This window comes from Folsomia candida, unplaced genomic scaffold (genome assembly GCF_002217175.1).
Source record: "Folsomia candida strain VU population unplaced genomic scaffold, ASM221717v1 Fcan01_Sc003, whole genome shotgun sequence".
Lineage (NCBI taxonomy): Eukaryota > Metazoa > Arthropoda > Collembola > Entomobryomorpha > Isotomidae > Folsomia > Folsomia candida.
Genome location: NW_019091195.1, coordinates 8,486,596 through 8,500,964, shown reverse-complemented (window position 1 = coordinate 8,500,964; position 14,369 = coordinate 8,486,596). Strand labels below are relative to the sequence as shown.

The 14,369-nt window shown below is 37.5% G+C and overlaps 1 protein-coding gene across 13 annotated transcripts in view; it reads left to right on the top strand.

Moving 5' to 3' along the window:
- Positions 1-11,811, top strand: part of LOC110847127 (neo-calmodulin) — a 53,600-nt gene extending 41,789 nt beyond the window's left edge. For 5 of the 13 annotated variants that reach the window (XM_035849353.1, XM_035849354.1, XM_035849348.1 and 2 more), the window contains 6 exons: positions 940-1,173; positions 4,089-4,122; positions 6,220-6,321; positions 8,008-8,037; positions 8,108-8,213; positions 9,344-9,524. In XM_035849353.1, coding sequence (XP_035705246.1) covers positions 940-1,173; positions 4,089-4,122; positions 6,220-6,321; positions 8,008-8,037; positions 8,108-8,213; positions 9,344-9,524 — 687 coding nt within the window. Of the gene's footprint in view, positions 1-752; positions 774-936; positions 1,174-4,088; positions 4,123-6,219; positions 6,322-8,007; positions 8,038-8,107; positions 8,214-9,343 lie in introns of all 13 variants that reach the window. The other 8 variants (XM_035849351.1, XM_035849350.1, XM_035849349.1 and 5 more) reach the window with 4 other exon arrangements.
- The last annotated feature ends 2,558 nt before the right edge of the window (positions 11,812-14,369 follow it).

The following is a 14,369-nucleotide window of genomic DNA, read 5'->3' as shown; positions in this document are numbered from 1 at the left end:
ATTAAGGTGTCAGAATTAATGCATGACTTATTTCAAGAGTTTATTCTGCTTATAAATGAGAGGGGGTTCACCTCCTTCCAAAATATAGGCCACCTTTTGTTGCAAATGCAAGATTTATTTTGTTTATTGGATAATAAAATATAAAATTTTTCATTCCTCGCGATTTGATGAAATTGAATTATAAAAGTTTATGGATCAAGTTTTACGATCTTTGGTTCGTTTGTTAGTAGTATTTTTATTTTTCAACTCTAATAAAGTACGGCTGGAAATACGAGAATTTTCTGCTCAAGTCCTCTTGAGCTCTTTAAATTTTGGACTCGTGTCATTGGGAGAACAAAAACATAAAAATGTAGTCTTCTCGTCCTTGTCGCTGCCATTCGGAAACCATAACTTGGCAGCAAAAGAGACTTTGTGTGTAGATTTCCGAGCAAAACAGAGATTTATGATTCGAGCTCTCCTTCAAGTGAAAGCCATCCCTTTCACTCACACATTAATCCTGCAACCAACAAACGGATGCGGCATGAGTCTTTGTTATTTATTCGAGTCTGAGAAAATGTACCGTCCGTGGGTCGGTTTGGTTGTAAAGCTTGTTGTAGTTTTTCCCAATTTTTAATATTTCATCGGCGGCGTCTTTGCGCCACCGTACGATAATCGGAATGGATGAAAACCCCAAAAAAAGTGCTTGAGCTTTTGCCGTAACCCTAGACGGAAGTAAACAGTGTGAGCTGAATTGTTGTTCGTTCCAAATACAGGGATCCAGAGAAGGAAACGCGGTAAGGAAGAGGCGGAGGAGAAGAGAGGGCGATAAAAACCAAATCAGTACATTTTTGTGGATGGCTATCATTCCTTCCGCTTGCTTTTGACGTTCTCTGTGTCCATTCCCTCCGCGTATTTGGTCCAATCTGATGTCTAATCTTATCTGTTGTAATTTGTAAGCAGGCACGTACGAAGCCAGAGGGCCAGAAAGGGTCATCTGGACCTAAAACACCAACACTCAGTGTTAAAAATGGTCACGGACAGGGTAAAAATGGCCAGAAGACGAGTGGGAAGCCACCCTCTGCGCAAAAGGGTCAAGTCAAACAGGCGCCCAAAAATGCGCCCAACAACAAGAATGGGAAAAAGACGAAAAAGGGCCAAAAACAGACTTACGACCTCGCAGTAACAATTAATCTGGTAAGAATTTCATTTGTCTATCACTTGTTTGTACCAATCAAAATTTTAGTGCGTCCTTTTCATATTTTTCTGCACCAATTAATATTCAACAGCGACAGTTTTGAACTTATTTTGATGTGACACTATTTCGAATTCCTGCATATTTACTTACATGCGTCAGCAGACAGTCTGTCCTTTCAATTAAATTGATTAAGTTAAAGCCGTTTTATTCCAGTGACCAGTGGTCTGTGTCCATTATTAAAATCAAATACAGACAGAAACATCCTTGATGTATGCAGCTATAAGCCAAAAAATGATGTCGCAAGTACAAGTATGTACTTGTGAGCAATGCAGCAAAACCATAATAACAATATCGTCTTGGCTGAGGCCCACAATAGTACATAAGCTTCTGCAGGACAAGTCTACAGGACATTTTTTATTGCATTTTTCCATTTTCATAAATTTTAAGTGACAGTTTTCTTGTCAACTACTGCAGACTCATCTCAAAATTAATTCAGTGGACACTAGAAACCAAGTAAAAACTTTGGGCAGCGTTATCGTAGAAGAAAAGGCGTCTAAAATACTCGCAGTAGGATCTTGTTTTTGCAATTGAAATAGAAATCAATGATTGAGAGTTGATCCGATTAATGTCGTCAACCGTAGTGGATTAACATTTGAAATATGAAGAGGAGAAAGGAAGCTCTAATCTCCTCCTGTCTGTGTCTTATGTAGCATTCATAATCATCGGCATGTATTTAATGAAATTCTCTCCGAGACGACGACGGCCAGAGTTTTAGATTTATTTCGCAACGGGCAGTGTACAGAGCACTCCCAAATTCCTGTCCCAGAAGGCGGCAGAAAACTTTCTCCAGCCACCACCCCGTATCCCAACAGCAAACACGTGATATCACCCAACGAGGAGGAAAGACTTAACTTTGTTAAGAAGGATTAGCTTTCACCTCCAAATGAAAGTGAGAAATGGAGGATGTAGAAAATTTATTTTATCGCGATATGACATCTTGAATGCTGCCGTGGGGCAATAAAGACAGCCGAACGAAGATAAATTAGCAATATCGTCCTATGCAAAGCTCGCTCAAGAAGAAGCTGATTTTTTTGTCCAAATATCCCACCCGTGATGTAATATGTAGGAGATCACCAAGATTGCCATTCATCTTTTCTTCTTCCCAATATACATGCATAATCATAATCCCAATACATATCGGTAAGTATATGTAGCTCCTGCTGCTTCTTCTCCCACGTGAGCCATAGATTCCACATTAATGCTCTCCTCTCCTCTGCATTCGAGGTGTTTCCCTTTTCAGAGAAAGTCTCATAATATTCCTATCTTTCCTCCCATGCAAACTTGGCTCATTAAAATCACTTTCACCAAACACCCTACCAGACCGTGGTCGGTACTGGGTAAATATGTATGCATGCATTCAGATTTGCTATCTTCACACGAATTTCCAATAAAATGTGCACCATGGATGTACGTATGTATACCAACTGTTCTGCATGCCTGCACACATAGAAGATTGAGCATCTCTCCAAAAGATAAGAAAGTAATGAATTGGAATAATTTTGCATTTGGAAATTGCATATTCTCCTCGAGTTAAGGTGTGTGTGGAGATTGTTGGGAAGAGTTATCACTCGAACCATCGAAACTTTTCAGAAGCAGTTAGACCACCTCCATGGATTTTATTTTGAATCCGCGATCACGAACTCTGCTGCTGGCATGGTGGTGGCTGGCTAGTTGGTCGGGTGGGTGTCAGTGGTATTCTAAAAGGAAATATAATTTATGACGGCCTTTGCAATAACCATCACCCACCAGCACCACACTATCCACTACGATCCACCAAACTCTGTTTTTGCCCAAATCTCATAAAGATTCAGGAAAGAGGTTAAAGCTATATTGTGAGCGATCGAAGTTGCGACAACTCGCAGATATGTAGCTGCTGAGCGAAAAAGGTTCTTCTTCTTTTACGAAGGATCCGCGGTTTGCAGGGGCATTTTATTCCTGAGAAATGGGAAATAGAATTGAAAAAGAGAAGTAATATATACGACACAATAATTTTCCCCTGCCTGACTGGTTTTACTCTCGGAATGTTATATGCACATGTACCTCTCTCCACCGTGTTTCACATTTATTCCGGGTTTGTTTTCCCATCTCTACTATTTACTTCTTCATGCATAAATGACAGGAGTGTCCACTTCACTCTCGAATATCCACCTCTTTCAGCAGCCCCTGCTTTCTCCAGCTCAGATCTCGGACGATGGGATGATCCACTACCCATCTGCTTCCCTATTTGGCCTATACCCGGAAAGATAGAGCTCAGCATACGTATGTCCATACGTATGTACACTCCAGTTGGCTACTCCTTTATTTATCGCGTTATACTGTGATGGCACAAGGATGAGAACTACTAATCGATACCCAATTCTTTATTATCTCTGTTCACTTGCCGCTTCGGAGTTGAATCAGGCGAGTCGTTGCTGTGGTCAAGTCAATCCCTGGATTTCTGAAACAGAACTCAAGATGAATGAATGGTGGGATTCTTTCATGTCTGTCTGACTAGGCGGACTGGGAGGACAGTTATGTAGCTACCGGACCAAAATATAATGGGAGAGGATATTTTTATGCGGATGTGACAGACGACAGACTTTTGTCCGCAAGAGTTTGTTCGAGATAGAAGAGAATGTCTTATTTCTTTCCTGATATAATTTCCAACGACCATTAAGCCATTTTCTCTTCATTCGTCATCGTCCAAGGCCTTGGAGCATTTTTATTATTCCAACTTTCATAATTTGTGAATGCTGGGTCACGATTTACCTCTGAAATTTGACCCATACGATACATAGCTGACCATTTCGTTAGTTACCTGGATTTCGATGTTTGAATACAGATTTTTGACTTTCCTTGATGCTTTGTTTTTCAGACGGACTTTGGACTTAATAACGAACAAGTTGACGGTAAGCAATTTCCTGTCACTAATTATTCCACACACATACACACAATTATAGCTGATTCAATGCCAGATACATGTACATATGTACATAGATAAATGCTGTACATTATCAGAAATCAATAGAGCAGTCGACCTAATCTCAGCTCAATCTGTTGGAACGCATACCTGTTCAATCAGTAATTTTTAAAGAGATGACAAATGGGGAAATTTCGTGTTCAGTGTCCATTAAGATACGTACATGTTGTCTCCGCCCTCGCACTATGAGTACCGTAGTCGATTAGGGTTTCCAACTGGAGTAGAAAGTCTTGGGAAGAAGAAGGGCGGTTCTACAATCGGAAATATTTCAAGCAAATCACAGCTGGAAATCTAGAACATTTGTGCAAAGCAAAATATCTACTACATAAATATCAGGCTCATTATTTTACCCATTTCGAATGCATAAATTACCATGCTTAAGCTATCGTACAAGAAAATTCACCAAATACATTTATTATGCATGACAAATGAGACTGGGAGAAAAATGACCGAAAAAGTTTATCAGGGACATAAAATAACATTTAATATTTTTCAATGGTTGAATTCCAACCAACATGAATGCAAAGAGAAGTCAGTAGAACTTTAGCTAATGTAGCTTACAACTAACTAACAAGTAAGTACTTGCCTACTTGAAAACTTCACATGGTGAAAGTAAAGTTTCATAAAGTAGAAAATGTGAGGACAGGGGGTCAATTGAGTTTCAATTCCGTGGTTGGCCTAGGAAAGTTGCTTGGAGCCGATATACTTATTTTTTTAAAGTTTGGGGAAAAATAATAAAAAGTATGAAATAATGTGTGTATGTGCCATATCTTGATATAGTCGAGTTCTCCGCAACTTCCGTTTGGCCATGGCCAACTGAACTCACTTCTGCAAAAGTGATGTTGATGGAGAACAGAAGAAAAAGTCACAGGAAATGTTCAAGTCACAATTTTGGAACATTGTACGTCAAGGAAGGGGCTTTCATACTTTTGAAACATTTTTTTCATGTGACCGTTATGTCGGCATCAATTATATTATTGCGCATTACAGAAAGTAAAAATGTTCTTAGTTTTCCTTACTGCATTAAAAGACGACGGCAGGAGTGCATGCATCTCTGGCCATAATGACATAAACTTGTGAGATATTGAATACCCAACCACGCTGCCCCATATTACTAATGGCTTTATGAGACATAATCCCCTCATTTGTTGCTTTGGCTCAATTTGTCCAAGCCTTATTATGTTTCACAATGATCATTTCATCCTAGAAAATGTCCCGAAGAAAGAGGAAGAGTTACATTTGCCACAATTTTCTCATTGTTGCTGCCTCAAAAGATTTCCTATTTGGGCAGTTGTGCTTAGACTTCCATATTATCTCGACTTTTGTGGTCCTGACATGTAAGAGTTGTTTACTGTGCTCTAGGAACGTCTATAGGCCCAACTATTTATGTATGTGTATAAAACTGTAAATAATGGGCGCAGTAGTTAATTTTATAGACTTTCTTTTATTAAATATACGCAAGTGTAGTGAGTTTTGTTGTTCCGAGGTTTATTATCTTACTTTGTTTGTAGACTTTTGTATTTATTGGCTCAAATTTTAATGGGAACTATTACAAGTTGAAAGATTTCATTAATTAAATGTCCAAAAGGAGCTTCTTGACACGATGCAATATACAATACACAGATGTGTCGTGGGAGAGACAAGTTCTAATCCAGCTTTATGAATGCTGTAAAAATTTAACGCTTGTTCTTCGGGTGCCCTCCTCAACCTCTGATATACAGAGGAATGCATAAGCAGCGTTGATGAGATTAGAGAATGACTTTCCCCAACCAGAGCTGCTTCTGTTATTGTGAAAGATTGGACGTAAACTTCGATTTCTCCAGTGAGCTGTGTAATTGAAGTTTTCTACTGGTCACCAGTCCAGATTGGGGTTTAATGTGGTTAATCGCCCATAAAGGTAATTTAAAGGGGACACATGCCACTTCCAGTTTGAGAGAGAGAGAGTTCAGGGTCGAACTGACTGTGCTTCTTGATCACGTCTCTTTAACGGGAAGAATTTGAGAATTTATTTTCAACCTCCTTTCAGAATACAAAGAAGCCTTCATGCTTTTTGATAAGGACGAAGACGGAACAATTTCGCTATCCGAGTTGGCAATTGTTATGCGAGCGCTGGGTCAAAGACCATCAGGTAATAAATTTATACGGTTGATAAAAGTATCGACCCATATGTAATCTTTGAAATAAATTCCATGAAGGGAATGTATTAAAATATATTCAAATAAATAATTTGCAATGCATATCCTTTAAATTATCAGTAAAGGTTAAATGATTATAGGATTATTACATCTGCACGATTATTAGTTGCATACATGTTAATTAGAGGTTAATTAGAGAATTTATAACCATTCTATTATAATTTATCTAACTATAAATACATATGTAAGTAAATGCATACTCTCGCTTTCAAGTTTCAATAGCCAGTGTTAACATTTTTGCCACCTGATATTAACCAGTACGTACTTATTACCGTGCCGTTTCAAGAGTGGTTTTTTTAATGTAACGAGCTAAATGGGAGGCTTGTGAGTCGAGTTATTTATCCGTCCTCCTCCCACGCTGCCATTATAGCCAAGTGGTCTTCGCGCCAAGCCTCCAATTTTTGGGGTCGTAGGTTCGAACCCCAGTCGGGACATTTATCTTCGTTTGCATTTTTCTTGATTTTTTAGACCGTTTTTTTAGTGCGGGTTTCGTAACTTTGACCAATGATGACCTAGTGACTTTGTGCACCGAAGCCGAATTATCCTGTCATTTTTCACCAGTTCATTTTATTTTAGCGTTCAAATTATTAAATTTGGGTAATTCAATGATTTTCACGCCAAACTAAAATAAAGTAGTGATAAATAATAGGATAATTCGGATGATTCGGCTAATTTACTTCACTTACGTTAGCCGAGTCATCCGAGTTATCCTATTATTTATCACTACTTTATTTTAGTTTGGCGTGAAAATCATTCAACTATCCAAATTTAATAATTTGAACGCTAAAATAAAATGAACTGGTGTAAAATAATAGGATAATTCGGCTTCGGTGCACATAGTCACCAGGTCATCATAGGTCAAAGTTATGAAACCCGTACTAAAAAAACCGTCTAAAAAATCAAGAAAAATGCAAACGGACATAAATGCCCCGACTGGGGTTCGAACCCTCGACCCTAAAAATTGGAGGCTTGGTGCGAAGACCCCAGGGCTATGAGGGCAGCGCGGGGGAAGGACGGGTAAATAACTCGACTCACAAGCCTCCCATTTAGCTCGTTACATTAAAAAAACCACTCTTGAAACGGCACGGTTATACTACAACCCTTTAAATTATCTTGTATCTTAAGTCAATATTCGCGTACTTTCACTGTAATAACCCTCAGTTGCATGTGACATACACGAATGCACAAGTGTGGCAGTTTATTAATGAGCAGATTCGTGATCAGTGTACCAATTGTTAAATGCTACTCTGTAAATTATTTATTTGTTTGGCATAACGTGATTCAGCACACTGAAGCTTTTAAATAGAAGGACATGATTTGACAGACGTAATACCAAAATGTTACACACGATTATACACCGTCCAACATAAATGACACCGTAACTAGTCAGAATTTTTGATAAAGACACTTCCATTTCCATGAAACACGCAAAATCAATTAACTTGGAATAATCTGCATTATTAATTATGTTTGCTTACAGGACTTAAAATTTGAGCTGTGTGTAGTTAGCTCTACCAAATACGTGCACATTATTTCATGATAAGATGAAAATTTTTAAAGGGCATCAACAAACTGTGACGTAAATGTGCGATGTCTACATGAATGTATCTTGTTTTCAGAAACTGAACTGCAGGCGATCATGGATGAATGTAAGTTGTAACTGCATAAAAGGCGTCCTTCTGATGGCCCCTGCAAAATCTGTGTTTTTTTAATTTCTAGGTGATCAGGACCGTAATGGCAGCATTGAATTTAATGAATTCTTAATTTTAATGTCCAAAAAGATGAAGGATGCAGAAAGCGAAGGGGAATTAATTGAAGCATTCAAGTAAGTTAAAAATTTGGAAATGATGACCGTGACCACAATTTTGATGACTATAGTACTGACTGACACTTTTACCTGCATAAAATGAATTTCTTTAACTAATCACACCAAGTTTTTACTATAATTTCAAGAGCATCCTGTGCCTGTTTAGTACTATGTTTAGTAAACTTGGTCCGATTGATAAAACTTTGCATAAGTAAAATCTGATGGAAATGAACCATTAAATTTTAGAGCAGATACAAATCGCAAAAAATTATTCTTGTTCCGTTTGCGAGATATTTTGAATTTCCAAACTTTCTCTGCTGCTGAATAACAAAACAGTTTCCTTTCCATGAATGTTGGCCGGTTGTTTATTAAATTAAATCAGTTTATTAAGTTCCCAATTTCGAGTTCTGCAGAGAGTTGGGATCAGCAGGGAAAACTGAGCAGCATTTGCACCGCACGCATGCAATTTTAATGTCGTAAATGGACACACTGACGTGATTAATTGTCTCAAACGTATCCATAATAATTTCTATTTTCTCTCTCTTTCTCTCGGCGTGTACAAATGTGTTTGAGCTCTGATTTCAGTACTATATAAACCAAATAATGTAGCCGACCAAACAATAGAATATGCGGCATATTCCATTTAGCATATTATATGCCAGGGGTTGGGTCAAATATGACAACGTTTCTGTCATAAAATGACAGCTCATTATGCATGTCTATTACTGCATATCTATGAAGATATATTCACTATTAACTGAAACAAGAGAATTGTAAGTAATGCCTAACCGTCACCTGTGCTGCAGCTAATTTATGCATCGATATTTCGATTCAACAGCGGTACAATGCGACTGCCAATTAAGAAAGCACAGTGGAAAGTTAAAAACTAAGTTTCTCATGCAATAATCTGATTTGACTCCATTCATTTAACGGTCAATTTTTGCTGGTCAATTTTAAAGACATTTTTAAAAATGTATTTAGCTAGGCGACTTTATTAAATTTTCGTCCAGATTGTTTCTGAAATTTTGTTCGTAATTTTCCACCATTTTTACACTTGTCGTTGCATTGGTATGTAATATGTGTCGTTGCGTTTAGTAGACGTAATGACATGACTCAAAAAATAATAAAAGCAAACTTGTATTTTTCAGGGTCTTTGATAAAAACAATGATGGGCTAATCTCAGGGTCTGAACTTCGTCACGTGATGACCAGCTTGGGAGAGAAACTTTCTGATGAAGAAGTTGAAGATATGCTTAAAGAAACAGATTTAGATGAAGATGGAAATGTTAATTACGTGAATTTCGTTTCCGTTCTTTGTCAAAAGAACTGAATTTGGATACAAATGTTTCGGAGCGTCTCCAAATATTTTTTGCAAATGAAAATGGTATTGCTACATTACTTTCTGTATTATTTCATGTATTTACACATGTATCATTCATGTACAATTTAAATTTGTTATGAGCAAAACAATTATTTTTTGATGATTGGGCAAGCAAGATATTGATTCTCCATTTGCGTTACATAGTCTGGTGGGGCGCACATTAAATGAATTTGCAAGGGAATTTGCTCCATGATGACAAACGAACAAAAATTAAATTTTTGTGAGGTTACAATAATTAGTGCGTGTTACTTGAGTTTACGTATATTGACCATTGGTAGAACTGACTTTAGAGCACTATTTTGTATACGCAGCCCAACGACTCTATCGTACATATAAATTTATCTTTAACAAAAATATGTATGTGTATGCCCTGCCTGACCCATAATCGGACTGGTCACGATCGCTGAGCTTTTTCCTTGCCACCATTGTCACTTATCGACTCAACAACACGTCCCCACAAATCAAATCTCCAGTTTCAATCGTCTCCTCTCAAATTTTAGCGTGAAAACCGTTACTCGTTTCTGCCAACAGCCAATTCAATTTACCAAATATTTCGCAAAATTCACATTCAACATTACGCAATTATTCGTCTTGATGATTTCCAGAGCTTTCCTGTGTATCTCTCCAGCTTACTCTCTAAGATATTTCCACAATTTTACACAAACTATTTAATTGTAAAAATATACCGGAAAATTTTTACAATCAATAGTTCAGCGTGACAAATGTGTATTTCCAAACCGTTCTTATGTTTCAGCCATCAATTGTTATTATCTGTACTTTAATATTGTATGTAATCTGCCAACAAATAACTTTTCCCTTCATCCAACACGCAGTGGTTTCTCCCTCAAATGTTGGAACTTGTGTATGTACTATTAGCCACATAATATGAAACACATATAATTTAAATTCCCCAGAGATTAAATGCCATGAAATTGTAAGTAGTTTGTAGAACATAAATAGTTTATTTACATACGTGTACATACATATTTATTATTGACTGCAAAAAGAAATTACGATTCATAAGATTCTTTACCCACGCAACACAAATAGGAATAATAATATAAACCCATTTATGTAAATGCTACAGATATGTAAAACTCACTAAACTTAGGAGTTGTGTACTTATTGTAACTCTTGGTATTAAGGATACTGGTTATGCTAAGAATATTAATCAGAGTGAGAGACAGAGAGTGAGAGTAACTAGTTTTCAATTACTGTCGAGTAAATACAAATCTCTTTAAGTTATGACAGTCAATGTGAAACTATGATTTCAAACAGTGAAATAATAATGAACGTAGTAGTTCTGTTACGTCTTAGCAGAAGAGCATAGTTAGATAACCATAGATTATGTACATACCAATCTGTACCCATACATAATTTATGTAGTTCGATCTCTTAAATACGTAATTACGACGCTGAACGAGAAACATTTTTTTCTCAGCAGAGGTATAAAATGTTAGAAGTTTGTGCTTGTAGTGCCTACATTAGTCGTACCTGGAGAAAATAAGGGAAATTTGGAGAGAGCAACTTCTTACAAAGTGACACTACTTGCTAAGAATTCTTGCTGGTGTTGGTGCTATGGCAAAAGGGACAGCTCATGATATAAATATGATGAAAAATCAAAACTCACCATGTAGCGAGCACATAAAATATAATTATTTACTATCACACTGTACTTTGCTAAGTATAAATAACATAAATATGTACTAATAAATTTACTCGTAACGAAACAATTTTTCTTTACTAGCAGAGCAACAAAGGCTTCACAACGATTCACAATAACTTCCACATAGTATAATATGATTACATGTGCAGCCAGACTGGCCAGCAACGGAATCAGCAGTCGTATCCATATTTGCATATATTAATTTACTACAACTTAATGTGGCACATCCAAATTTGTCGATGCAATGAATAATATATTTGATCATGAAGATTTATCTGTTAGATCAAAAATGCATTGAATTTGGGTAAAATGCTGATATTATTAATTGCTGATGAAATGTAATATGAGACTACTACATATTTAGTATGATACATATACATACAAACATACTGCTTCTTTAATTCATGTAAATTGTTCACACACAAATATTTGGGATTATTTTAATCGTCGATCAGCAATTAAACTCCTCAACATTTTTAACATGTTCATGGATTCTTCACAGTGTATGTAATTTGGAATATAAAAATATATCTTGAGAAATAATAAAGATACATATGTAAGTTGTGGAAACTGGTGATGTTCATATTTATTTCTTACTATTTTGATGTATATTTGAAAATGCGCTTACAGAATGAAAAAGACATTTTGTAAAACGATATGCACTGAAAGGGGAGGAAACGGTCTTGTTACTTAAAGAATTATAAAGCTACAAGTACTGCATTCATCCCATTTGCAGTTGGTCAGTACTTTCACCAATCCAATACAACTACAAACGTTCAGAGGAATGTCATGAATAGATATCTATGCGAAATATGTTAGTAGAACGGGAGGTGATCACGGATGGAGACTGGACGTCTCCTCCGAGTCCTTCAAAATTGAGGGAGGAGAAAGTACACGGTCTGCCATCTCTATTCGCATGGCACAACGTTGTAAAAACTTTCACAACGAGTCGAAAGGGAAGGCTGCTTTCACCCTCGGAAAATTGTGTTTCACTGGAAGAATTTTAACACAAAATAAGACTTTCGTGCTTCGTATACGTGCAAATCTAAATAAAAATAACTTCTCAATTCATTAAACCTAGATTGTTCTTAGGGGTAGGTATTGTTTTTAGGTTTTTATGGCTTAGGTGGGTCTGTGATGTATACTCTCACTGATATCGTCATTATCATGAAATATATGTATATAATCCATACTTATCACAATTTTTAATGCATCTTCTCGAGTCTTAAGTCTAAGGTGTACTGCAATGCATGACATTTATGTTGGCTAATTGTGCCAACACACCTGGTATTCTTAAGGGATGAACTAAAAACTTAAGTTAGTGCACAAATACAGAGTTTATTTCTAAGTATTAAGAAGATATACAGTGTCCAATTAGAAAGTACGACATTTGCATGAACATGTCTCTGGTAGTCGGAGGAGCTGAAAATAAAAGTGGAAGTGGGCGGAGGACACATTCGTACCAATATTGAATTATCCATAAGCTCCATATGTAACTTTTTAATTTTATTATTGTATGTAATGCTTCTCGGCATCTGCAAAACTAGATCTAGTCATTAACTTGGTCTCATAATTGATAGCAAATTAGGTTCTACATGTGTCCATTTGCAGGAATAATCATGTTAGAAGAATGGAAGGTGTGACTTTGAAGTTAAAGTGGTGGTGGTTGAAGCTGTGGCTGGACGGGGGAAATCGACTCATCCGCGACTACACGCTTATCAGCATGTACGGAAGGATAGAGGGAAAGAGAGCTGAAAATTAAGTGAAAAGGCGGAGAGAGAGAGAGATATGACTTTTTCTTGTTTCGTTTTCTGACCTCTTTTTCTATAGTTTATGGTTCGTTTCTCGCACTCGCATTTGGATACCCTAATAAAATAGCTCGTGTTCACAGTGAGCAGCAACTTTCTTTGATGTGGCCATCGGCCAATTTCCAGTTCGACTCACTCGCTCCTCTCCTTCCACCTTCATCCTCTTAGCCCATTCCCTTTCAGAGCAGCAGCAGGGTGAGTGAATTTTAATGCCACTTCTAATTCGATTCTCGACGTACTATTACTTTATCCATTTAGAAATTCGAAAATAAAATTAATGAAATTGTACATTATGATACGTCTCCCTTCAAATGTCGCACATCAAGCCAATTCTTCCCACGTTTTCTAGCTGCCTTTTTACGTAAAGTGTACAAAAAATCTGACATCAGTCAATAGCCCAATATTAATGGGCCTTGGGTTAAAAATCGTATTCAATGAGACAAAAACATGAAAATATGCAGTTTTACAGAACCAATATGGGCACGAGTCTCATCCATACATGAGCATAATTCATTCACATTATCAAATCAGGTGCGAGTTATCTCCATCGAATCAATGAATAACTGCCAGAGATGCTATGTAAATGCTATGGTTAATTTTGCGGTGAGTTATGTATTTTAGATGTATGTAAGGAGGGGGATGGTTGAGACGAAAACCTCGTCTGCTCCTTAAATGAATAATATATGTGTGCATAGTGTGCTGGTGGATGGAACTGTGAAGCAATTTGCATGATGAAGACTGGGAATATATGCCTTACGTATATGCCTAGAAGGTGGGAGAGAGAGATACAATGGGAAGAGAGGCGGCTGGGGAGAAAGAGACGACGGAGGTTAGTTGTAACTCAGAAATCAGGTCAATCGAAGGAGGCTCATGGTGAAATAAGGAGTGGGTGGTAATGCTCATCAGATGTGTGCTCCTATCTCGCAGCATTATCAAACCACACACATAGTCGTCGTCATTGTGAGAGCAGGGAGGTCTCTGCACGAAGTGATCCTCTTTCTCCGTCCATGCCACTTTCCTCCCACAGCACAACAAGGGACCCAAACTCCCCTTCGCCTTACTTTTTTCGCTCCTATTTCTAAGCGCCTTCCTGATGAAAGCAACCCTATCCCCTCGTCTGGCGTTATACTTGGGGTGGAATTTAACTTACTGGCACATCGGACAGTGCTTAAGCAAGTTGAGGATTTGAGCTCAAGGCCTGTGTCAAAACTGTGTGTGCATTACACTCTGCTTTGCTTACTAGTCTCAGGTCCATATACTGCGGCTGGTTGCATGTGGAGGAGGATACGTCTGTGCCTGACACCAGGACATGGTAGTAAT